The sequence below is a fragment of the Miniopterus natalensis genome, chromosome X (assembly GCF_054644295.1).
Source record: "Miniopterus natalensis isolate mMinNat1 chromosome X, mMinNat1.hap1, whole genome shotgun sequence".
Classification (NCBI taxonomy): domain Eukaryota; kingdom Metazoa; phylum Chordata; class Mammalia; order Chiroptera; family Miniopteridae; genus Miniopterus; species Miniopterus natalensis.
The window spans coordinates 24084394-24111294 of record NC_142103.1 but is presented as its reverse complement, the minus strand read 5'-3'; the positions used below and the strand labels follow the sequence as shown (position 1 = coordinate 24111294).

Sequence of the window (26901 nt, the reverse complement as noted above, 5' to 3'; positions counted from 1 at the left end):
AGTTTTTATAATATCTAGAAATAAATTATAAAAATAAATCCAGTGATTTTATTGTGTTACTAATGTTTATCATCCCATTATTCTATACCACTAATTTTTAGTTGGAAGTTTTGGATACTTCCTTCCAGAGTTAGTTGCTGAAGGAATGTGGCATGCATTTGGAGGTAAAAGACAAAAAAATCTGAGTTCAATTACAAGTTTACTATGTAATCCTAAATCACGGCATTTAAGCTGTCTAAACCTCAATTTCTACATCCAAAAATATAGATAAGCATACTTGCAGACATCACAGCATTATTACTGAGAAGGCCAAATATGATATATGTCATAGCATTTATATATTGTAAAGAGCTATACAAATGTTGGTTATCATTTTTATTTTGCTACCCTTTCACCCTCAAAGCTTAAATACATCTATCCCACACACATAATCCCTTAGTGACATGTTAGATATGATAGTATCACTTGAGAATGTGCGTTTCATTTTACTGCTGATCACCAGATTTTCTTACCAAGATTTCATATTAAAAATGAATAATAATCATTACAGCAGAAACAATTTATTTATAAACACCACTCATCTCCCCCTGTCCCAAAAGTAAAATAACTTCTTTCAGTTTGAATAGAGAAAATCAGTGTTTCTTCTGATGCTTATATTATAGCTTTTAAGAAACAATTTTAAGTGATTCATTGGGTTGATCTGCTTTTACGATGATTTTAATCTGTCACTTGCTCGAGTTCCCATTATTGAAAGGGGCTTAAGCAGGCTAACTCTCTTACTGCAGAAGTGTTTTAAACCTTGCTACAATGGGCTGACTTCATGAAGTCATCGTCATTGGAGGTTTTAACTAGGTGGGGCTGAATGGCTAGAAATGTTTAAGGAGAATATTATAGATCATGTAGACCTGAGTACTGGAAAGCTTCTAATTTTGCTATTCTGTGATCCTTGTGTTTATTTTCAAAGTTAGATCATGAACATGCTTATATATACTTATTTTCTTCAAATATTGCTTGTTCCATTTAAAAGCTTTGGGAATTCTTGTTAAGTAAAACATTATTAGAGAAGCATGTGAAAAAATAAACTTTGTATGTTACTAGTTTTTTCTTTTTTAAAAAAATATATCTTTATTGATTTCAGAGAGAAGAAAGGAGAGGGGGAGAGAGTGAGAGAGAGAGAAACATCAATGATGAGAGAGTCATTGATCGGCTGCTTCCAGCATGCCCCTGACAGGGGATCGAACCCGCAACCTGAGCACGTGCCCTGACCAGGAATCAAACCCTGATCGCCTGGATCCTAGGTCGATGCTCAACTGCTGAGCCATGCCTGGCCGGGCTCTTTTTCTTTTTTAAATTAAATTTTTGGGCTGATATTAGTTAATAAGATTTTATAAGTTTCAAGTGTACATTTCTATTATATATGATCTGTATATTGAAATGTGTGCCCACCACCCAAAGTCAAATAATCTTCCCTCACCATATATTTGTCCCCCTTCACCCTTTACTACCCTCCTAACTACCAGTTTTCTAAGCATTATTTTCTCTTTTGAATGTTTATAATACTTTGTTTACATTCATCATAAGTTATTTATCTTATTCTGTCTAATAAATACTAATTTTCCTAGTTTTCTAATTCCCCTTTTAAGGTAATAAAATCTTTTGGGGAGATAAGATGTTTAATAATCTTCATACATCCCTTATTAATTTGTACAGAGGCAGGCTCAATATAAACTTGTCAAATTGAATTTATGGTTACTGGCCTAAAATTGGGGGTGAAGTTGCTCTGATTGAAGTTGTTAACACTTGGTTTCTTTCCTATCTGTCAATTATAGAGTCTACTCTTAACCAATGCTGTTCTGATATAGGGTAATTTTCTAATGTAATAATCCCATTTATAAGAATGCCATTAAAAGCATCTAGTAAAACCTACCCATTTCACATATTTTCAAATGGTAGCCCAAAGTGTTTGGAAATAAAAGATTTACCCCCAATAGGCATAGCTTTCCCATCTTAAATGTAAAATCACTATGGCTATGTTGATTAATTTATCTGTGATTTTTAAGGTTAAAGTACTTCTGGTAATGAAGTTTTGGGTAATTTGTCCAGATTAGATGCCAGAATAGCTCCATTGTCTGAAAACTGATGTCTTTGAATCTTTTGATTTAAATTGATGAGCATTAGTTTATGAGCACCCTTAAAATTCTGGCATATTTCTGCCTGGTAACCTTTCTTAGGCCTCATACTACTTCTCCCATTCCCATTGGAAAACAAAAATGAGGATTTTTAAAACTAAATGAGTGTATTTTTATTCTCTAGTTATCTTAAAAATGGTAATGTTTTTAATCAAGAAAAATCATTAACTATGTTAGTAGTGGTGAATTACTTGTTACAGTCATATTTTAATGAGTCTCCTCAGATTTTTGGTTCTGGGTTTGAAGAAGGTTGGCAGGTGCTGCCTTGGTTGAAAGCTTGCAGACTGATTAATGTGTTCATCTATAATTTGATTTTTTAAGAAATACTTTTTTTATGATAGCAAGAAGAAAGTGTTTCCTTTTCATGGAAAATCTGGCAAAATACCTTGGCTTTTGCTCAGAATTTGAAAGTAAATGGGAGTCAGTTTGAAATATTGGAAAAGCCAAGCTACTGATTATAGCTCTGGCTCTGTCATTGACTACCTTCCATTTCCTCATGATTAAAATGAAGGGTGTTCCTGGCCAGGCGTGGCTCAGCGGTTGAGTATTGACCTAGGATGCGGTTGAGTATTGACCTAGGATGCAGGCAATTGGGGTCCGATTCCCAGTCAGGGCACATGCCTGGTTGCAGGCTTGATCAATGACTCTCTCATCATTGATGTTTCTGTCTCTCTCTCTTCCTCTCCTTTCCTCTCTCTGAAATCAATAAAGATATATTTAAAAAAAAATAAAATTAAATTAAAATAAAATAAAATAAAAAATAAAATAAATAAAATAAAATAAAATAAAATAAAATAAAATAAAATAAAATAAAATAAAATAAAATAAAATAAAGGGTGTAGATTAGGCCATTTCTAAGACCTCTTTCAAGTTTGCTAACATTCTTTGATTTATAGCATTTATTAGGAAGAAATAGCAAGATCTTTTTATGATTTTCAAGAGAATATCAAATAAAGGGGTATAACAAATGTTACATAAAATGTTTAGCTTTGGACTTTTAAACAATGGTGACTCCATCCTTGCTCACCCCACACCACAGATGGAGGTTTTGGGTTGAGAATAGCCAGATCAAAGATGACTTCTGTTTTGAAATCTTAAAGTTAAATTAATATCTTTTAGAGTTTATGAGAATCATGGGAATAGAAATTGTATGATAATGTAGCATAGTATTATATTGTGTGCATATGGTTTTAAAAGTACAATTAATAGTAAAAAAAATCAATTTCTCTTCTCATCCTTTTTGACTTACTCAATCAGTTCTTTAAGAACAAAAACTTGTAAATAATTTTTGCTTTATTAATACATTATCTACTTACTTTGTGTGTATGACGGATGAGGCACTCTTTCTACTACCACCCTTATCTCTCATCTTCCATCTCCTCTCAATATTTCACGCTGTTTTCAATTAAATCAATAAGCAATGTCTACATTATTTTGAATATGTGACTATTATGAACATAATACGTTGCTTATTGTAGAACTGGGTAAAAGTCTATGATTATATTTCTTTTTTGTGTGGAACTTTTCCACAAAATCTCTAATTCTATTTCTTACATTCTTATAATGGATTTCTTATACTCTTTTTTTTTCCTCCCCAAAAACTCCAACATATTTAGTTCCCTTACATTTTTCCCTGGGAGAATACACTGGGGACACCACCGTAAGTGGTCTCTTTTATATTTTCTGATTTTGTTGATGGCATATAAAAATATAATTTATTTTTAAAATTTATCTTTATTGTTGAAAGTATTACAGATGTCCCCCTCTTCCCCCTTGACCACTTCTACCCTGCATCCCCCTAATTTATTTTAATTTACAGAATTTATACCCAGCAACTTTGATACACTTTATGAATTCTAATTTTTTTGTATATTCTCTTGCATTTTCTGTCTATGTAATCATATTATCTGTGAATGATGTTTTTGTTTCTTCTTTTCTAAACTCTTTCTTTCCTTTCAACAATGGGTAGGGCCTATGTTAACTCCAACTTTATCATATTTTATTTAGGATTTTTGTATCTGTGTTCATTGGTAAGATTGACCTCTGATTTTCCTTTCACACTCAGTCCTATTTAGATTTGGTATCAAGGTTGTTAACTTTATTCCCCTTCTGTATTCTGGAAGAGCTTGGTTAGATTTAAATTACTTTTTCTAGATTAATTGCATTGTGGTCAGAGATCATGTTGTGTGTGAATTCTATCCTTTGAGATTTGCTTAGACTAACCTCAAATCCCAGTGTATGCTCAGTTTTTATAAATATGCAGGGTGTGCCTGATAGTAATATGTTCTTCATTTGATGAGTACAGTTTTGCATATATTTATTAGAAGTTTTTAATCATCTTCAAATCTTTCAACATCTTTACAGGTTATTTTGTTTATGTGTTCTATTAATAATCAGCAATCTGTTTAAATATTGCAACTATGATTATGGATTTGTCTCTTTCTCCCTGTAGATCTGATGCTTTTAACTATACATTTTAGGAACTTTTTGGTGCATAAAAATCTACCCAACTTTTTATCATTCTGAAGCAACCCTCTATTATCTTTCATAATGCTTTTTGCCTTAAAGTCTATTTTGTCTGAAATTAACATAGCTATACCAATTTTCTTTGTTTATTATTGATATGATAGAAATTTTTCATCTTTCATTTGAACCTTTTCATGTAACCTTATATCTTAGATGTCTCTGATGAAGAGCATACATATTTCAATTTGTCTTCTTTTTGCAGTCTGAGGATATTCGTCTTTTAGGTATTTTTGTCAATCTATTTATCCACCTAACTTTTTAGTAACAATATTTTTTTAAAAATTGAAAGATATAATGAATACCACTTTATTTTCCTTCTAGATTCAACACTTGTTAGCATTTTGCCACTTTTGCTTTATATTTTTATGTCTCTTACTCTCCAGTGTCTGTGTGTGCATGTGTGTTTAGTGATTCTGTATTTATGTGTGTGTACACTTTTTTTGCTATGCTATTTAGAAGTAATTTGCAGACGTCATAACACATTATATGCCTAAATACCTCAGCATGCATCATGTCTCATCAAAAAGAACACTATACTATGTAAATATATTATTACGCTACTTAACAAGTAACAATGATTTTAAAATATAATCTAATATCCAAGTCATATTCAGATGTCCTTAATAGTCCTAAAAAGTCTTTCATAGCTGTTTATGTACTACATTTATTTTCTTAAATTTTTAAAAATTTAGAATGTGTTGGAAGAAAATTTTACGTGCATGTGTTTTGTCTCTGAACATCTTGAGAGAAGAACTATCTCTTTGTTCCAGACTATCTTTTCAGGGATATTTGTATAGTGAACAACTAGGAAAACAGAGATAGTATCTCCTTTTGGGGGAAAAGCCAGGTTTGTTTACTGTACAGTACAATAAAGATAAAGCTTCAGAGCAAAGGTCAAGCAAGCTTACTGTCCATTATAAAATATGTGGATTCCCTAAACACTCAGTTTCTCACCTGTAACAGTACTGTGTATGTGAAGGCATTACCTTGTCCTCTTCTTATCACCCTGTGGGAACTGGGGCCTAGGGAAGCCAAGACTATTGCTGTGAGTAATAAATTGTCTGTTGCCTCTGATTAAAAAGTCTTGTCTTTTCTGCCAGCATCCATGAACTATTGCAGCGTAACTTGTTAGGTTCCAAGTAGGGAGCAATCTCAGACCCTTCACAATTCCTGACAGAATAGTACTCCTACAGTTTATTTCATGACACTGACTTTTAACAGCTTCATTGAGATATAATTAACATACAATTTACCCACTTAAAATTCAAAATTCAGTTATTTTTATTTATTTATTATTTATTTATTTAAAAAAAATATTTTTATTGATTTTTAGAGAGACAGGAAGGAAGAGGGAGAGAGAGATAAAAACATCAATGGGAAAGAAACATCAATCAGATGCCTCCTGCACACCCCCTACTGGGGATCAAGCCTGAAACCGAAGCATGTGCCCCGACCAGGAACTGAGCTGACAACCTCTTGGTAGATGCTGAACCACTGAGACACATCAACCAGACAATTCAGTCACATTTAGAATGTACAGAGTTGTGCCAACACCACCCAAATCAATATTTGAACATTCTTATTAACCCCAAGGGAAATCCACATCCATTAGCTGTCACTCCTCATGCCCCCCCACCCCAACTCCTCAGCCCTAGGTAAACACCAATCTAGTTTCAGTCAAGTTTGTCTATTCTGGAGATTTCAGATAAATAAAATTATACAACATGTGGAATTTTGTGTCTGGCTTTTTTCACTTACCATGTTTTCAAGATTTAATCATGTGGAGGTGTGAATCAATACTTTATTTCTCTTTATTGCTGATAATATTCCACTGTATGCATATACTACATTTTGCTTATGAATCCATCACTTGATGGACATGTGGGTTATTTTATACATTTTAGCCTATTTATTTTCTGGACACTATCATGAACATTCATGCATATATTTTGTGTAGATATGTGTTTCTATTTTGCTTAGGAATATACCTATGTGTGGAATTGCTGGATCAAAATGTTTTCTAAAGGATTTGCACCATTATCACCTCCACTAGCAATATATGAGGTTTCCAATTTCTTTGGAATCCTTGCTAACACTTGATATTGTCTGTCTGTAGAATTATAGCTATCCTACTGTATGTGAAGTGGTATCTCATTGTAGTTTTGATCTGCATTTTGCTGATTGCTAAAGATGTTGAATACCTTTTTTATGTGCTTAAGGGACATATGTATATCTTTTTTGGAGAAATGTCAATTCAGATATTTTGCCTATTTTTTCATTGGGTTATTTGGCATTAAGTTAATAAGTTATAAGGGTTCTTTATATATTCTGGTATAAGTCCCTTATCATATACATGATTTACAAATATATTTTTCCATTCTGTAGATTGTCTTTTTATTTTCTTGATAATGTCCTTTGAAGTACAAAAAAAAAATAAATTTTGGTGAAAAATTTAAAGAAAAATTTATGAAATTAAAAAGGACATATATCTTTTTTTTTTTTTTTTAAATCATTTGTACTTTGGTGTATTTTCTAAGAAGGCTTTGACTAACCAAAGGTCTAAAAGATTTACTCCTCTGTTTCCTTTTAAGAGTTTTATAGTTTTAGATCTTACATTTAATAGATAATCCAGTTTGAATTTATTTTTATTTTTTTTATTTTTTAATCTTTTTAAAATATATCTTTATTGAGTTCGGAGAGAGGAAAGGAGAGGGAGAGAGAGAGATAGAAACATCAGTGATGAGAGAGTCATTGATCGAGCCCACAACCCGGACATGTGCCCCGACCGGGAATCGAACCCCGATCGCCTGGATCCTAGGTCGACGCTCAACCGCTGAGCCACACCCTGCCGGGCTGAATTTATTTTTATATGTGGTGTAAGGAAGAGTTTTAAGTTCATTTATCTGCATTTGGATATTTAGTTGTCTCAGCACTATTTTTGAAAAAAAATTTTCTTTCCCTTCAGTGAATGTTCTTGACAACCTTATCAAAACTAAATTCACCACAGACACGTGCGTTTATTTCTGGACTCTCTATTTTATTTTATTGATCTATATGTCTAGCCTCATGCCAGCACTACACTGGTTTAATTACTATAGATTTATAGTAAGCTTTGAAATTGGGAAGTGTGAGTCCTCAAACTTTGTTGTTTTTCAAGAATGTTTTGACTTTTTTTATTGGTCATCCTGTAATTAGGTCTGTATTTTGAATTTTGAGGTACCTTGCAATTCCATATAAATTCAATGTGAATTTTAGGATAAGGTTGTTCACTTCTGCAAAAATAACATTTGAATTTGATAAGGGTTGCTTTGAATCTGTTGAAAAATTTGGGAGCATTTTCTTATTAGCAATATTGAGTCTTCTGATCCATGACATGGGATATTTTCCATTTATTTAGGTCTTATCTGAATTCTTACAACAATGTTTTATAGTTTGAATGTAAGTTTTGTATTTCTTTAGCTAAATTTATTCCCATGTATTTTATTTTTCTTCATGCTATTGTAAATTGACTTTTACTTAATTTTGTGCTAGTATATAAAAGTACAATTGATTTTTTTGTATATTGAGTTTGTACCCTGAAACGTTGTGAACTTATTTATTAGCTTTAATAGGATTTTCTTTATATGAACTATGCCATATGTGAATAGAGTTAGTTTTACTTCCTCCTTTTTAATGTGGGTGACTCATTTTTTTGTTTTGTTTTATCTAAATGCCTTGGATTAGAACCTCAAGGATGACATTGGAAAGAAGTGACAAAGTACACATCCTTGTCTTGTTTCTGATCTTGTAGGGAAAGGAGTCAGTCTTTAACCATTAATTGTGATCTTAATTAAGCTGAAAGGGAGAGCCACCTCATGTAGGTACAGTGGCAGCTGAGAAACTGAAGGGATACTGTGGCTGCAGAACTCTCACCCCTTAGGACCATAGAATCTCAACCCCACGTGAGGATCCCAAACTCAGAGCAACAAGAGGAGCCTGTCAGCATCTGGCAGTGGGGGTCAGTGGGATTCTGTCAGCCCATACCCTCCCAGAGTGCACCAGCCTGGAGAGTGAACTCTGAACTCTTGACTGCTAGAGAGGACATGCTGCCTTACTCAGGTCCAGCAGAGGGGCCCTCTGACTTTAAGGGGCCCTCTGTTTTCTGGGGAAACTTTTGACAGAGACCCAGAAAGTGACTAAACTGTGAAGCCTTAGAAAGAGATATCTGATGAGATATCTTTTTCTTAAAATTCTCTGGGATAGAGTTGTGGGTACTTTTATGTATGGTACACTTTTACATTGAAGAAGTTATGAAACAAGAATATCAAATTCTCCAAGTTTGGTAAATGGCCTCAGGGCAAAAATAATTTTATTAGTTTATTGGGCTTTTCCCCTCCAATATTTTGCCCTGGTAAATTTTATATTGCTTCTCTTTGATGCTTTTAAGATATTTTTTATATTTTCAAGTATCTTTAGTTTGTGGTTTTGTTTTTTCTAAGCAGGCATATTAGTCTGAATACCTAACAACTATTTTATTGGGATATTTCTTATTTCTCCATGACATTATTTGGTAGTATATATCTTGTAACACCTGAATCAGAATCACTCAGAATTGTTTATTAAAATTTTAGATTCTAGTAGCCAACCTCAAGCTTACTGAAACAGAATTTTAGGATGGTGTTCTAGTATCTGCATTTTTGGGTGGTTCTTTAAGTAATCTTAATGCTTACAGAAGTTTGATTTTACTTGTACTTTAAAGTCTTATATCTGGTATTTTTTATTGTAGGAGCCCAAAATCTGAATATATTGCTTTGTATACTTGTCCATGCACCATATGTTAAACAATCCATTATTTTCACATCTATTTGATATGCCAACTTTTATTATATAGCAAGAGTGTGTGCGTGCGTGTGTGTGTGTGTGTGTGTGTGTGTATATGTACCTGTTCCTGATTTTTCTGTTTTGGCTTATTGAGCTCCTATTCTTTGAACAATACCATGCTGTTTTAATTAGTGTTGCTTTATCATGTGTTTGACTACGTGGTTAAAAAATCTTCCTTAGTTTTTATTTTACTATTTTCTACCACACTAAAATATTTAAAACATTACTATAATTGCATCATTTTCTTGCTTCAACTGTCTTCAGTAACTTTGAAGAATTAAATAGATTTTTCTACAGGTTATGAAAAAGTTTTTTAATTGGCCTTATCTCCTACTATACTTTTTAATATTGACTTAAGAAATCCTTTAGATTGGGGTACTTAATGTCTGTTTTACCTGACTCTTTGCCCACAAAATTTTTGTGCCTTAATCTTAGTGCTTAGCATGACCATTTTCCCTCTAGATGTCTTTCTGCCCATCCTTCAGAATTGAAGTCAAATTATTTACCTTCTCTACAGAACTCTCACGAACATGCCCAGGCTCAAGGGAACCCTCTGAAATTTGATAGCAATTATTGACTATATCACTTATTTTTACTTGGTAATTCTTACTGAATTGCAGACTGTAAAAGCTGAAAGCTACTTACAAAGATCATACTGTCTATCTCTGTGATCTTACCAAAGTGAAAACTGAGCCTAACTGTATGGGAATGATTTGTTCATAGTCTCCTAATGATTCAATTGCTGAGGTAAACTCAGGATGTATTGTATTTTAGAGCTCTATTATCATTGTTTGCTATATCATTATTCCATTGTATTTTATTTTCATATGTTTGGGCCTAGTTTTCTTTTTTAATTAGATTGGAAGGCAAGACTCATGTCTACACACTTTTGTACAACTCATAGCCCTAATACTATGCATTTGTTTATTAGGCACCTAATGGATATTAACAGATATTGGCAAAAGCTAACCAGTTGTCAAATTGGGGTGATTTCCTCCTGGTCATCACTATTATAATTGCATGGAAAGTGACATCTAGTGGTTGTCCTGTGTATTACAACTGCCTTTTTTTTTTTTTTTTAAACAAAGGTAATGATTATTATTTTTTTAATTTTATTTTTCAATTACAGTTTACATTCAATATTACTTTGTATTAGTTTCAGATGTACATCATGGTGGTTAGAAAATCATATATTTTACAAAGTGTTACCCCTGATATTTCTAGTACCCACCTGCCACCATATGTAGTTATTACAATATTATTGATTATGTTCCCTGTGATGTACTTTATATACCCGTGACTATTTTGTAACTACCAATTTTGCACTTCTTAGTTCCTTCACCTTTTTCATCCAGTAGTCCAAATTCTGAGTACTAGAGTCTTTATAACTTAAGTGGAATAAATAAAATATAAATTAAATTTTTAAGTTGAATTCAAATTGTTTGTAATTACCAAATGTTTTAAGTAGTGGCGGTTATTGTGAATCAGTATCTCCTAATATTTGTAAGTTTGGACTTTGAAATCTAGAATTCATGTTTACACGAAGCAATATTTATATTTTAAAATAACTTCTGTTCCTGAAACATTGTAATGTAATTTTTGTGTATGGAATTATCCTTCCCATTAGAGAGCCATGATAAACTGTCTGTATCTCTACCTGCACCTAACATAACATAATGGCAGGCACATAACAAGTGGCTCAATAAGTATTTGTTGAATTAGTTATATTTGTTGGAAGGACCTGTGTCTTATTCATCTTCAATGCCTAGCAAGTTTTCTGGACTCTAATAGTGCTCAATTCGTGTTTGATGAGTAAGTCTGAATAAGTATATTTAACCTGTAATGTAGTTGATGTATAATACTAAAAGCAGAGTGCAAAACCTCATCATCTATGTATAATAAATAATGGCTGCATAACAGACTTCCAATTAGAAATATCACAGACAGGGGATAGCTCAGTTGGTGAGAGTGTCGTCCCAAAATGCCAAGGTTGTGGGTTTGATCTCTGGTCAGGGCGCATACAAGAAGCAACCAATGAATGCATAAATAAGTGGAACAACAAATTGATGTTTTTCTCTCTCTCTCTCCATTCCCCTTCATCTCTCTCTCTCTAAAAATTAATTTTGAAAAAAAACCCAAGAAATGTTGCAAACATATCTTTTTCTGGAACAGCCTCTTGCAATGTTAGTGAGAGATTCTTCTTAACATCAGGTCATTGATGTTTGCTCTTATAATCAATAAAAGGAGTTCCAGCATGAGTGTTAGGAGTTCTGACTGAAAGGATGAGCTCAGTACTTTGATAAGCATTGGGGAAGGTGCTCTGGTAATGGCTGGCATAAAGGAAAGCGTGGAATGTTGGGAGGGAAGCTAAGGTACTTTTCAAGTCATAGAGTCCCAAAGCTGAGCATGAATAAACATTATTTAGTATATACATTACATAAAAGTTTCTCTTTTTGATGAGAAGCATACTACCTTATTGTGCATAAATACTGAGATATCTACATATGTTGAACTAATTACTATTTGTTTTTCTAAGCCATTAAGCTTCATGCAAGAATAAAATATAATTCTGGAAGTCAGGAGTCATCCACTATTTTCTTGTTTTATAGGTTCTTATTTTAAAAGGAAGATATTTTTCTGACTTCAGGGAGTCAACTCTTAGTATGAATGAATGAAACTGTTAGTAGTAGCTATTATGAACAGTTAGCCTGTGGGAATAGCATTTTCAGTAAAGCTTGAAGCTGTTAAAGACTAAGCTACTAGAGATAAGAGAGTGGGGGCAAAGAAAATAATGGTGGTAGAAGATAGTATTATGTATTTTATGCACCATGATTGCTCAAGGATGCAGAGAAGAAGCAACTTCAAGTACCAAGATTACTGCTAATATAGATTGATAGGTAATTTCTTACAAGAGATGATAGGAGAAAAAAAAGGAGTACTTAAGAGCTTGAGCAGTGGCAAAACATATTACAGAGAAGTTTTATGAATTTCTTTTTCATTTAAAAAATATAGTTTTGTTTTAAAATTATAAAAATTTGTTATAGAATGTGTGTTGGCAAGGATGTGGAGAAAAAGGAACACTTATGCACTGTTGGTGTGACTGCAAATTGGTGCAGCCACTATGGAAAACAGTATGGAGACTGCTTGAAAAACTAAAAATAAATATATACCATATGACCTAGCAATTCTACTCCTGAATATTTATCTGAAGAAAATGAAAATGAAAACCCTAATCTGAAAAGATATATGCACCCCTATGTTCATTGCAGCATTATTTACAATATCCAAGATATGGAAGCATCCAAGGTGTCCGTCAATAGATTATATATATACATATATATAATCATGCAATGTTACACAGCAATAAAAAAGAGTGAAATCTGGCCATTTGTGACAATGTGGGTGGTCCTGAGGGCATTATGTTAGGTGAAGTAAGTTAGGTTGAGAGAGACAAATACTGTATAGTTTCACTTATATGTGGAATCTAAAACAAATAAAACACAAAAACCAACAAATAGAAACAGAGACAAAAGCGATGGTTACTAGAAGGGAGGGGCTGAGGGGATGGGCAAAAAAGGTGAAGGGGAATATAGCCAAAAATATTGTGATAAGTTTGTGTGGTAACAGATGATTACTAGAATTAGTGATGTGTGATTACATTGTATGGTATAAAATGTGAATCATTATATTGTACACTTGAAACTAATATAACTAATACAGTATCATATACCAACTATACTTAAATAATAATGAAATTTAAAAAATTGTATTTGCTTATTGTGAAAAGTTCAAAAAGAAATGGATACAATAAAAAGTGAAAGCTTCCCCAGAGGTAACCATTGTTTGCAATTTGGTACATATCCTTTCAGATATTTTTCTCATATTTGTTTTACAAGTTTGAATTGTTGAATTCAGTTGAGATGTTAAGAGTCTGGTTTTCAGGTTTATATTTAGTGATTTTCTCCCCTGTTTCTCTTTCATTATAGGCTTGCTATGGCTGTTCTCCAGGATCAAAGTGTGACTGTAGTGCTGTAAAAGGAGAAAAGGTAAGTTCTGAGATGGGCCTTTGAAAACAGGAAAATCAGTAAAGTAATGTTTTTAATATATTTTTTTAAAAAAACAGGGTTTCTACCTCAGCACCTAAGTAAATAAAATAAATTCTATAGTGCTTATTTTAGATCATTGTAAGGGTTAGACTGTATCTCAGGGATCAGAAAATATTTTCTGTAAATGGCCATATAATAAATGTTTTAGGCTTTATGACCCAATAATGTCTCTGTCACATATTTCTCTCTTCTTTTAAAAATATCCCTTTAAAAGTATATAAAAGAATTTTTAGATCTTGGACTATATAAAACAAGCTTCTGACTGCATTTGATTTGAGATCTATACTCTATCAACCTCTGATTTACCTTGTTGAAAGCACTTAATAAGCAAAAGAAGGGGGAAAAACACTTAAGAAGGAACCAAACATTTATCAGGCTACTAATCTGTGCTGAATATCATGTTAGGCAATTCTGTGTGTATTTATGTAGTTTATGTAAGTTAGTGATTGGTGAATCTCTATTTTTATCTCACTTTTTTCACAACAACACCCCTGTTCTATACATATGATGATTACAAAATAAGTATTGGTGAGGATTAAATAGCATAAACATAGCCACTATGAGTCAATTACTCACATTGAAATTGGCATAGCCATTGTGGAAAACAGTGTGGAGTTTCCTCAAAAAATTAAAATGGAACTGCCATTTGACCCAGAGATCCCATTTCTAGGAACATATCCTAAGAAGCCTGAAACACCAATCAGAAAGAATATATGCACCCCTATGTTCATAGCAGCGTTATTTACAATGACTAAAATCTGGAAATAGCCTGAGTGCCCATTAGTAGATGAGAAGATAAAAAGTGGTACATTTACACAATGGAATACTATGCAGCTATATAAGGAGAAATATTTCTTATCCTTTGAGACACCATGGAGGGACCTGGAGAGTATTATGCTAAGAGAAATAATCTAGTCAGAGAAAGACAAGTATCACATGATCTCACTCATATGTGGAATCTAAAGAACAAAATAAACTGATAAACAAAATAAATCCAGAGACATGGAACCATGCAACAGACTGATGATTCTCAGAGGGAAGGGGAAGGAGAGGGAAGAGATCAACCAAATAACTTATATGCATATATGCATAACCCATGAACACAAACAATAATGTGGTGAAAACCTGGGGAGGGGGAGAGAGGGGGAGAAGGGAGGCCAATGGGGGGAAAAGGGGGGGAATATCTGTAATACTTTCAACAATAAAGATAAATTTTTAAAAAGAGATAGTGAATGGTGGCTCTGTGAAAGTTGTAAGGAGAAAGTGGATTATACTCTAGTTTCTACTCTTTGAGCTCAGTAAATATTTTTGAATAAATGAGTGAATGCTACTAATTACATATGAAAGAGTTTGGGACACTATTTCAAGGACATAGTTTACTTAGGGATATAAAAGGTTCACTAGCATATTAAAAAGCTTAAAGGTCCCATAGTAAAGAAACCTGCTTGTTTTGCAATGCTATATTTCCATTTGACCATGTAACCCATTTTTCTCTTAAAGTAGTCCCTCCCTTATTCATGGGTTTTCTCTCCATTGTTTTATTTACTCACAGGCCTCTGAGATTCAAAAATATTAAATGGAAAATTCCTGAAATAAGCAATTTATAAGTTTTAAATTATGTGCCATTCTGGTTAGAGTGATGAAATCTTGCACCATTATGATCCATGAAGACATGAATCATCCCTCTGTCCAGTCTATTCAAGCTGTATACACTGTCTGTCCATTAGTCACTTAGTAGCCATATAAACAGAAGGTCAGTAGTTGCCTAACACTACATCACAAAGCCTACATCATTCACCTTACTTCATGTAGGAATTGTATCATACCATATTATCATACAAAAGGATGAGTACAGTATACTAAGATATTTTGAGTGAGAGAGACCATATTCATATAACATTTATTACAGTATATTATTCTATCTTATTATTAGTTATTATTGTTAACCTCCTACTATACCTAATTTATGAATTAACCTTTATCATAAGTATGTATGTATGAGAAAAAAACATACTATGCATAGGGTTCAGTATTATACGTGGTTTCAAGCATCAACTGAGGGTTTTCGAATGTATCGTCCATGGATAAGTGGAGACTACTGTAATATTAATAAAATAGGGTTATGCAGAACACCTATTTGAATAACATAGTTTGAGGGGAGTAGTTTTATAGTAAGGGTGCTTTCTATAATGGTAAATAAAAGAAGAGTGATTCATTTCTGATATTGGTACAGTGACTTTTATCAGATTAAATCTTCTTGAGTAAAAAGTATACACTCTGGACAAAATATAATAACTATTTAATGTCACAGGAAAGTGACCAAAAGCAAAAGCAAAAAAAAAAGAAAAAGAAAAAAAAGAAAAAGGATAGAGGATTCTACTCTTGAAAGAAAGGAAGTACACTGGGCAAGTTTCCATTTATGTGGCTTTTCTCCTGAGTGCACCCTTCAGTCTGTATGGCATAGTATGGATAGAACCCAGACATGAAGCCACAGTCTTACTGACTTGATAAGTCAGAGGACAGAAGTGAGGATGCCAGAATGGAAGTGATGGGAGTTATGCTGGAATGGAGGGAGCCAAAGAGGGGATAGCCAAAATATTCTGCTTCTAAACTCCACATGAATTATTGGTTGAATCCTGAACTTTACATGTATAGGAGGATTCATACAACCCAGCAAAAAGCTGCAGTAACTGAACATAAATTTAACTACTGCCCAGTGAAGGGAAAACAGAATTTTAAGGCTTAGTTCAGCTGAGTTAACTATTTCCTAAAATAAAATTTCATTACTTTTCAGAGGAAGAAAAAGAATCAAGGATGTCTACATATTAACTACAATGTCCAGTATGCAATTAAAACTTACTAGACATGAGAAGTAATAGGTAAAAGTGACCCATAGTCAGAAAAGACCAATCAATGAAAACTAACTTGAAATAACACAAATTTTGGAAATTGTAGGCAGTGATTTAAAGCCTATAGGATAAATATATTTATTATTTTAAAGGGAATTCTGCTCATAATGAGTGAACAGAGAATCGTAACAGAACACTAGAAACTAAAAAAAAAAAAGAAAAAAATTATATTTAAAAAGCAAAATATAAGAAAGAGCAATTCACCAGATGGGCTTTTAACAGCAGGATGGAGATGACTGAAGAAAGGGTCAGTGAAATTAAAGATAAATTGGAAGAAAGAGCCAATCTGAAGAACAAGGAGAAGGAAAAGTATAGGGCCTCAGTGACCTGTGAGACGGTATCAAATGATTCAATACAAATGTAGATGGAGTCCTATAAGAACAGGACAGAAAAAACAGGGGAGTAGTCCTGGCTGGCGTTGTTCAGCAGTTGAGCATCGACCTATGATCCAGGAGATTGCTGTTCTATTTCTGGTCAGGGCACATGCCCTGGTTGCGGGCTCAATTCCTAGCAGGGGGCGTGCAGGAGGCAGTCGATCAATGACTCTCTCTCATCATTGATGTTTCTACCTCTCTCCTCCCTTCCTCTCTCTCTGAAATCAATAGAAATATTCTTTAAAAAAAACACACAGAAAAACAGGGGAGTGGAAATAATAATAATGGGACAGTAGTAATGGCAAGAATTTTCCACACTTGGTGAAAAATATAAATTTACAGAAAAGTACAAATTTAAAAAGGTTTTTTTTTAAAAAAAGCAAAGTATGGTAATCATATTATAATATTTAAAAAGCTAATGTTGAGAGCTCAAAAAAAAAAAAAAAAAAAGTTCAGCACAACCCAAGCAGGATAAAAACAAAAAAAACTACACCCAGGCAAAACTAAACCGAGGCAAATCATAATGAATCTACTGGGGGAAAAAATTTGTGATTAAAAGAAAATCTGAAAGAAGCCAGAGAAAAAATACACATTATATATTGAGGCACAATGATATAACTAAAGATGGACTTCTCATCAGAAAGAATGGGTAATGTACAACAGTATAAAATCATCGTTAGAGAGTTGAAAATATCTACAAACAAGAATTATATACAGTGAAAGCATACATAAAAATAAAAGCAAATTTAAGACATTTTCTGATAAAAAAAAAAAAAAAAAAGAGAGAATTCCTCATCAGCATACTTGCACTAAAAGATATTTCTTCAGGCTGAAAGACTGTTTAAAGCATAAAGACGGAGCTTCAGAAGAATAACAACAGCCCTGCCTGGGTGGCTCAGTTAGTTGGAGCATCATCCCAAACAACAAAAAGTTATGGGTTCAATTCCCAGTGAAGAGCAGGTTGTGGATTCTATTACTAGTTGGGACATGAATGGGAGGCAACCGATTGATGTTTCTCTCACACATCGATGTTTCTCTCTCTCCCTTCCTCTCTAAGATCAATAAAAACAGCAACAACAACATATCGTCAGGTGTGGAATTTTTTAAAAAAGCATAGTAACAGAAGCCAAAACTGGCAGATTTAAAAAGAGAAATAGACAAATCCACAATCATAGTTGTAGATCCTAATACTACTATCGCAGTCATTGACAGAATAGGAAAATAAATCAGTAAAGTTATAGGTGATTTGATTTACACTACTAACAACCTAGACCTAACTGACATATATAGAGTCCTACATCCAATAGCTACAGAATACAATTTTTTTCAAAGGCATATGAAATTTTCTCCAAGATAGACTATATAATGGGCCATAAAATGCGACCCTATAAATATCAAAATATTGAAACCATCAGTATATATTCTCTTAACACATGGAATAAATAAGAAATCAATAACAATAATATTTGTAGAAAATTCTTAATTATTTAGAAATTAGGAGGCACCATTCTAAAAATAAAGGGCCATTCTAAATAACGGATAAACCAAGGAAGAAATCACAAGGAAAATTTTAAAATATTTTAAGTTGCATAATGATTGAAATGCAACATACTGAGAATTGTGGGATTGAGTTAAAGCGGGGCTTAGAAAATAGCTTTAAATACCTATTTTAAAAAAGAAGAGAGATTTAAAATTGATGATTTAAGTTTCCCACTTAAGGAGCTATAAAAGGGAAAGCAATTTAAAATAAGAAAAAATAAGAAAATGATAAGGATAAAAGGAGAAATAGAAATATATGAACTAGAACACAGTTGAAAAAATATACAGCCAAAAGTTGGTAATTGCTCCTTAGCATGACTGATAAGAAAATAGTAAATTTTCAGGAATTTCAAGTACCAATTTCAGGAGTAATCATACAGATATGAAAAAATAAGAGAATATTATAAACAACATTATAACAATACATTCAACAACTTAGATGAGATGGAAAAATAACTTGAGAAACATATATCACCTAAAACTAACTGACTAATTCAACAAAATATGAATAGCCCTATATCTACTAAGGAAATTGAATTCTCAAACACTTCCCAAACACAAAAAATTCCAGCCCAGAAGTTTTCACTGGTGAATTATATAAAACATTTATATAAGAGACTATATCAATTTTTCATAAACTCTTTCAGAAAATAGAGGGATAAAGACTGATGCCCAACTAATTTTATGAAACTAATATGACCTGTTACCCAAACTAGACAAAGACAAAATTACAAAAATCATAAAACTACAACTCAATTTTCCTCATTATAATATAGATGCTGAAATACTTAACAAAGTTTTAGGAAATCGGATCCAATAGAATATAAAGTGGATAATACACTATTACTAGGTGGGGTTTATACCAGGAATGCATAGTTGGTTTACCATTTGAAAATCAAAAATTGTAACTGAGCATATTAAAAGACTAAAAAATTAAAACTTAATATAACCCCACCATAGAATTATCTCAATAGATGTAGAGAAAGCATTTAACAAAATTCATTATCCCTCTCTAATAAAAACTCTCAGCAAACTAGGAATAGAAGGGGTTTTCTTGACCTTAAGGGGCATCTACCAAATCCCTTCAGCTAAAATTATGCTCAATGGAGAAAGACTGCATTCTTTTCTCCTAAGATCAGAAACATATCTGTTCTCACCACTTCTATTTGAAATTGCCAGTGCAGCAAGATGAGACTATTGGAAAGAAATAAGTAAAACTTGTCTTTTTTTGTAGATGGAATGATTTGCCAATGTAGAAAAATTGATAGGCAATACTAAAATGCCATAGAACTTCTGAGTTTAAGAAGATCACAGAATAAACAAAACCAATAAAATAAGATCAATAAACCAAAATCAGTTACATTTCTATGTTCTAACAATGAAAAATAAGAAATTGGAATTATCAAATCATCTTTTATAATAGCATCAAAAATTTGAAATACATTGGAATAAATCAGATAAAATGTGCATTCCTGTACACTGAAAGCTACAAGAATGTTGCTGATAGAAATAAAAGACCTGCATTAATGGAAATATATATCATGTTCATGGATTAGAAGACTCAATATCATTAATGTGCTAATTTTCTCCAAATTCATCTACAGATTCAATGCAATTCCAAGTACAGTAAACATGGTAAGAGAAGAATAGACATGTAGATGAATAGAACAGAATAAAAAGTCCACAGGTGTATGAGGAATTGATTTTTTTATTTTTATTTTTTACAAAAGTGCAAATGCAATCCAGTGTAGAAAAGATAGTCTTTTCAACAAATAGTACTGAAAGAACTGGATATGCACATTGCACAAAAATGGACTTTGACTCAATGCTTGAACTGTATATAAAATTAACTCAAAATGAATCATAATTCTAAATTTAAACATAATCTATAAATTTTTCAGAATAAATCATAGGACAAAATCATTTTGACCTTGGGCTAGGCAGGTGTTTCTTAGATTTGACACTAAAAACATGATCCATAAAAGAAAAGTCAAATATATTGTATTTCATCAGAGTTAAAATTTGTTCCTTTCCGAAGGCATTGTTAAAAGAATGGAAAAACAAGCCGTAGTCTAAGAAAAATTAATTGCAAATCACATATCTAATATAAGTCTTGTATCCAGCACATAAATAGAAGTCTGAAAAGGTGAAGAGATTAAGAAAAAACTTTCATAGGTACAGACAACAGTATGGTGATTACCAGATGGAAAGGAGGGTTGGGGGAGGTAGAAGAGGATGTAGGGGGGATAAATGGTGATGGAAGGAGACTTGACTTGGGGTGGTGAACACACAATACAATATACAGATGTTGTATTATAGAATTGTATGCCTGAAATCTATATAATTTTATTAACCAATGTCACCCCAATAAATTCAATAAAAGAGAAATCTCAAAACTTAATAATAAGAAGTCCCAACATAATATTAAATTAGAAACAATTTGGCAAAAGATTTTAAGACACTTCAGACAAAAGAAAATATATAGATGGCAAATAAACATATGAAAGTTACTCCACATTATTAATTAGGGAAATGCATGATAAAACCACAATGAGATCCTAATGTAAACCAACTAGAATGTCTAAATATTAAATCAGAACCATACCAAGTATAGGCAAGGATGTGGGGCAACTAGAGCTGTCATAGATCGATGGTGTGAATCTAAAATGCTGCAAAACTTTGGAAAACAGTTTGACAACTTCTTAGAAAGGTACACCTAAACTTATCATATGACCTTGTCCATTCTTAGGCACTTACCCATGAGAAATAAAAGCATATATCTGCAGAAAACTTGTACGTGACTTCATGGTAACTTTCTTTGTAATAGCCAGAAACAGGAAACAACTCAACTGCTCATTACCAGATGGATGAATCAACAAATTTTAGTATATTTATATAATGGAATACTATTCAGCAATAAAAAGGGATGAACTATTCATACATACCACAACCGGTCCGAATCTCAAAATAAATATGCTGAGTGAAAAGTTAGACCAAAAAAAAAAAAAAATGCATTCTTTACAACTCCATTTATATACAGTACTAGAAAATGCAATCTATAGTGACAGAAAGCAAATCAGTCCTTGCTTGGGGTAGGGGTGGAGAGAGGCACAAGGAAGATGTTTTAAAGAGGGAAAGAGAAAAAATATTTATAATGTTAATTTTAATATTTTTAAATTAAAGACTATATTTTAGAGAAGTTTTAGTTTCACAGCAAAAAAAGATACAGATATTTCTCAGAGACCCCCCCGCCCCCACACATGCATACTCATACATAGCCTCTCAGACCCTCACTTCTCCCACCACAATAGTACATGTGTAACAATTGATGAACCTACATTGATGCATCATTATCACCCAAAGTCCATAGTTTACCTTAGAGTAAACTCTTGGTGTTATTCATTCTGTGGGTTTTTCACTATTTTCACTGCCCTAAAAATCCCCTGTGCTTCACCTATTTATCTCCCCCCACACCCTCTTCTGACATCCAGTGGTCTTTTTACTATTTCCATAGCTTTGCCTTATCTAGAATGTCATGTAGTTAGAATCATACAGTATGTAGCCTTTCTAGATTGGCACCTTCACTTAGTAATATGTATTTAAAGTTCCTCTATGTCTTTTCATGGCTTAATAGATCTTTTCTTTTTAGTGCTGAATAATATTCCATTGTCTGGATGTGCCACAGTTTCTTTATCCATTCCCCTATTGAAAGACATCTTGGTTGCTTCCAAATTTTGACAAATGTGAATAAAGCTGCTATAAACATTCCTGTGCACGTTTTTGTGTGCACATAAGTTTTACACTCTTTTTGGTAAATACCAAGGAGTGCTTTTGCTGGATCATATGATAAGAATATGTTTACTTTTGTAAGACACCCCCAGCTGTCTTCCAAAGTGGCTGTATCATTTTGCCTTCCCACCAACAATTAATGAGAGTTCCTGTTGCTCCACATCCTTGTCAGCATTTTGTGTTGTAGCTGTTCTAGATTTTGGCCATTCTAATGGGTTTGTAGTGGTATTTCATTGTTCTTTTAATTTGCATTTCCCTGATAACATATGTGAAGCAATCTTCATATGTTTGTTACCTTTCTTGGCGAGGTGTCTGTTAAAGTCTTTGGCCCAATTTTAAAATCACATTGTTTGCTTTCTTGTTGAATTTTAAGAGTCCTTTGTATATTTTGGATAATAGTCCTTTCTCAAGTGTGTCTTTTGTAAATATTTTTTCCCAGTCTGTGGCTTGTATTCTCATACTCTTGACATTGTCTTTTGAAGAATAGAAGTTTTTAATTTAATGAAATATAGCTTATCAATTATTTCTTCCATGTATTATGCATTTGTTTTTCTGTCTAAAAAGCTATCACCATATCCAAGGCCATCTAGGTTTTCTCCTATGTTATTTACTAGGAGTTTTATAGGTTTGTGTTTTACAGTTAGGTCTCTGATCCATTTTTAGTAATTTTTGAAGTTGTAAGGTCTGTGTCTAGATTAATTTTTGTATGGGAAGTTCAGATGTTCCAGCACCATTTCTTGAAAAGATAAAGGAAATTTTTGTTAGTGAAAGTTATGTACATTATTTTTATTGTTACATATGTGAAAAGTTTCAAATTGTATACTTTAAATATGTGCAATTTATTGCATATTAATCTTACTTCAATAAAACTGCTTTTTAAAAGTAAGTTTAACACAAAAATGATAAAACGTATGGATTCTACTGAAGGACTGTGTCCACATGCATACTGCTAAAAACAAACAAAACTAGCCAGACACCTAATGAGAACAAGAAAGTAATCAGTTGACAATCTAAAATTCATGCCACAAACATTACCTAAACAAAATTTGTCCCTCTACCAGTGGCATCAGCATTTACTGGCAGTAAGGCCAGGTAATCTGTGTTTTAACAATCTGTCCAAATGGTTCTTATGCAAGCTAAAGTTTGAGACCTTCTGACCTAAATTATCTCCATTTTGACAGTTGCCAAAGAGCCATATCCTTGTTATCCTAGTTATATTACATCAAATATTTCTTTGTGCTATATAATTACAAAAACAAAATAGAAATTACACAAAAAGACTATAATTGTGTTATCCAATTCAATCATTGTTTTCAATTTCCATTAAGGTATTGCCTTGCTCATATGTTTATATAATGTTTACATTTTACAATATTATATTATAATGCATATTGTATTATAATCTAAAATAATTTTAATCTTAATTGCCATTATAGTAGTTTGTCTTAATTTTAATTCTTTCTATCTACAGGAATCCAATATTTTTTGTTAAGTTTGTATCTTCCTTGAGAAACTATTCTTAAATTTTTTTTTCATTCCCATGATCATGTATGTTCTTATTGTGATTATAGTGTTCTTTTTGTAAAATCATAACATTTTTATGAGTGTCTTTGACTCACAAAGTAGGCTCTATACTTCTAAGTAAATCCACCTGTTATCCTTCTTTTTAAGTACTAGCTTGTGGTATATAAAACAGCTTTATCACAAAACATAATTTTTGTATAATTTCTACTAATTCTAACTCATTTTTTCTGAATTTTGGGCAAAAATATATTCCATACATTTTCTATAATCCATTAAGGAAGTTCATTCATTGAATGAATATTTACTGAGTATTTGTTCTGTTGGGCACTAATAATACAATAATGAAGATAGCATGATTGATTATATGAAAGGGTAATAAAGAGAGTGGAGTCAATGATTTTAACAAATTTCTGATTGAAGTAGCTGGGTTGTTCTATTTCCTGGAATAGGGAAGATGGTAAAAAGTTAATGAATTCAAGTGTTGGTTTATATTAAGCTTGTTTTTGGGAAAATTATACAACACTTTGTCCTAACTCTTCATCTGTAAAATGGAAATAATAACATTTACTTCATATTGTCATTGGGAGGATTAAATAGGATAAAAACATGGAAAGAGTTTAGAATAAACGCTGGCATGTAGAAAACACACAATACATTTTTGCTGTGATTATTGCTGTTGAATTGTAATTGCCTATGTGATATTCAAGTGGAGATATTTAAGACAGTTGGCCCTGCGAGCTAAGCTTCTAGGAAGAATAGTGGTGAGATTTGAGATTTCCCAAGGAGAGAGAGAGAAAGGCTAAAAAAAAAATAAATAAATAAAAAATCCAGAATAATACCAATATTTAAGGGATAGGCAGAGAGAGAAGTTTATTTCACAAAGAATGATTTTTATCCAAATATGGACAGACAGGAAAAAACAGTGTTTTTTTTTAGTTTCACCCTCATACATAGACACACTGGCATTTTCTATGTTTGTGTTAGCAAGTTACTGTAAAATCTAGGTTAGTTGTAAAGATTAAATGATTACCTGACAGCCAGTGGTAGCAAAAGGTAAGCACACAACAAATGTCTGCTTCCTACCATCTGTATTAGGAATTAGGTAAAGGACCTCCCTCACACCTTCCTCATGGAAGTCTTCTATACATTGTACTGCAGGAAACTTTCTACCTTTCTAAGGCTAGGGATTGGTCCTGCAATTCTTTTGGCTACTCTCCAGTAGCTGCCCTTCTGCCTTCCTTGCTATAATATTACTCAGTCAGCTATAGGACCACATTATTTGACTATAGTATGAGAAGATTTCATGATATATAACTTATTGGTATATGATTTTATTAATACCAACACAATTAAAATTTTGAGCACCCACCAATTTCAATTTCTAGTTTATTCCTTTCTTATCTATAGCCCAGACAACAATTATGCTTCTTAGAAAATATAGCTCTCTTCAAGAATTATCCTCAAGTTTTGGCACAGATAGGCTCTAAATACCAGTGGAGATCCCAAAATGTAGCTCTGTTTCCATATATGGAAATCTACTAGAACTGGATTTTTTTTTTTCTTCTAACTTCCTTTCTGACTGACACTTGTGATCAGATTTCTACTACCAGTTCTGTCAGGAATGGACTATGTAATGATTTGAGGCAATCCAAAACTAAAAATTTTAAATCTTTTATTTCTCCTCTTTCCCTCTATTTCCTTAAAAATAATTAGGTTGAAGTTGATGAATACTAAATTATCATGATTCTATGACTAATTAAAATCAAAAGATATATTTAAAGAAAATGTAGTAACATGTCAATAATAATTGTCAAAATAACAGGAATGTTTAGACCTACCATTAATTGGTTAACATTTGCTTTACTGGATTTGAAGTAGTAAGTGGAAAATGACCGGAGTAGCCTTTTCAAAGTATTTGTATTTATTACAGTATGACTCATTATAACAAGGAACTTATTCAATACAAAACTATCTAAGATATTTGAACTAAACAGTGCTTACCACACATATGTACACACACACACACTCACGCATACAAACTGGGAATATGAATAAAATTCATCTGTACCATAACCTTTAGGAGAATGTGCTTCCAATGGCCCATTAGTTAATTGTCTTGTAGATACAGATGCTTTCTCTTTCTTCGGTGTTGCCTAGGCTGTCACTGGGGATAAGATCTAGTGAGAGGTTCATAGATGGAGTCCAGAGTCTCTGGGTAGAGACTCAGCCTTTAATCCTTAGGAAAGTAGAGGAACTGCTTGCAGCCTTGCAAATGGGAGCCTGCATTGTGAGGCTATGAGCCCTTGGGGTTCTTAAACTAGGTAGTGGTGAATTTGTTTTCTGTTAGGGTTTACACTCTTACTATGACTGGCTGTATGCAAGCTAACAAACCCTAATGTGTTGATCAAGTGATATATTAGTACACATGGAGGGTCTCCTACCTCCATTTATCTGGCTGCACAGATATGCACATCAGGCAGCCTTATTGTAGATGCTAATAAGATACTGATGAGTGGATCCTCACTGATAGGTAGGCAGCCCTCCTTTGCTGGTGTTGATAAGTGCTATACGGTCAGAACTGGGACTTGAGTCACAGTAATTCTGAGTAGAGGAATCATTGGTTGTTTCTCTTTATTTACTTTTTGTTTTCTACAATAAACATTCATTTTTTGTGTTAATTTTACAATCAGAAAAAATATAAAAATTTTCATGTTCTAGATAAAGTCTTTTTTGGCTAATTAATCTCCAATCAGCTAATGAATTTTCATTCTGGATAATCCTGCAACTCTTCTACTCTACAACAAATCTGAAGGCTTCTCTGATGTGTTTTTTTACCCCTTTTCATCCCTGCACCATACATTTTTCATTTAACCTCTGAAGACTTGGTTTCCTGGATTTATTACCATCTTTCCTGTTAAACTCTTGATGTCAGTATGTTTAAACCTCACTTCATCGCTGATATGCTTTTTACTTTTACAAGAAGGCACAAGATTACATTACCATATGTAATGTAATTACCATAAATTCAGAGTGCTTTGCTCACATCTTAAATGTTTTCTCACGTTAGTGGATACTGTGGAACTTG

The 26901-nt window shown here is 32.7% G+C and overlaps 1 protein-coding gene across 1 annotated transcript in view; it reads left to right on the top strand.

The window, feature by feature from the left end:
• The window catches only part of COL4A5 (collagen type IV alpha 5 chain), a 211507-nt gene that overhangs the window by 66703 nt on the left and 117903 nt on the right, over positions 1-26901 (top strand). The window contains exon 2 of the mRNA XM_087829355.1: positions 13562-13621. Coding sequence (XP_087685481.1) covers positions 13562-13621 — 60 coding nt within the window. The remainder of the gene's footprint in view (positions 1-13561; positions 13622-26901) is intronic.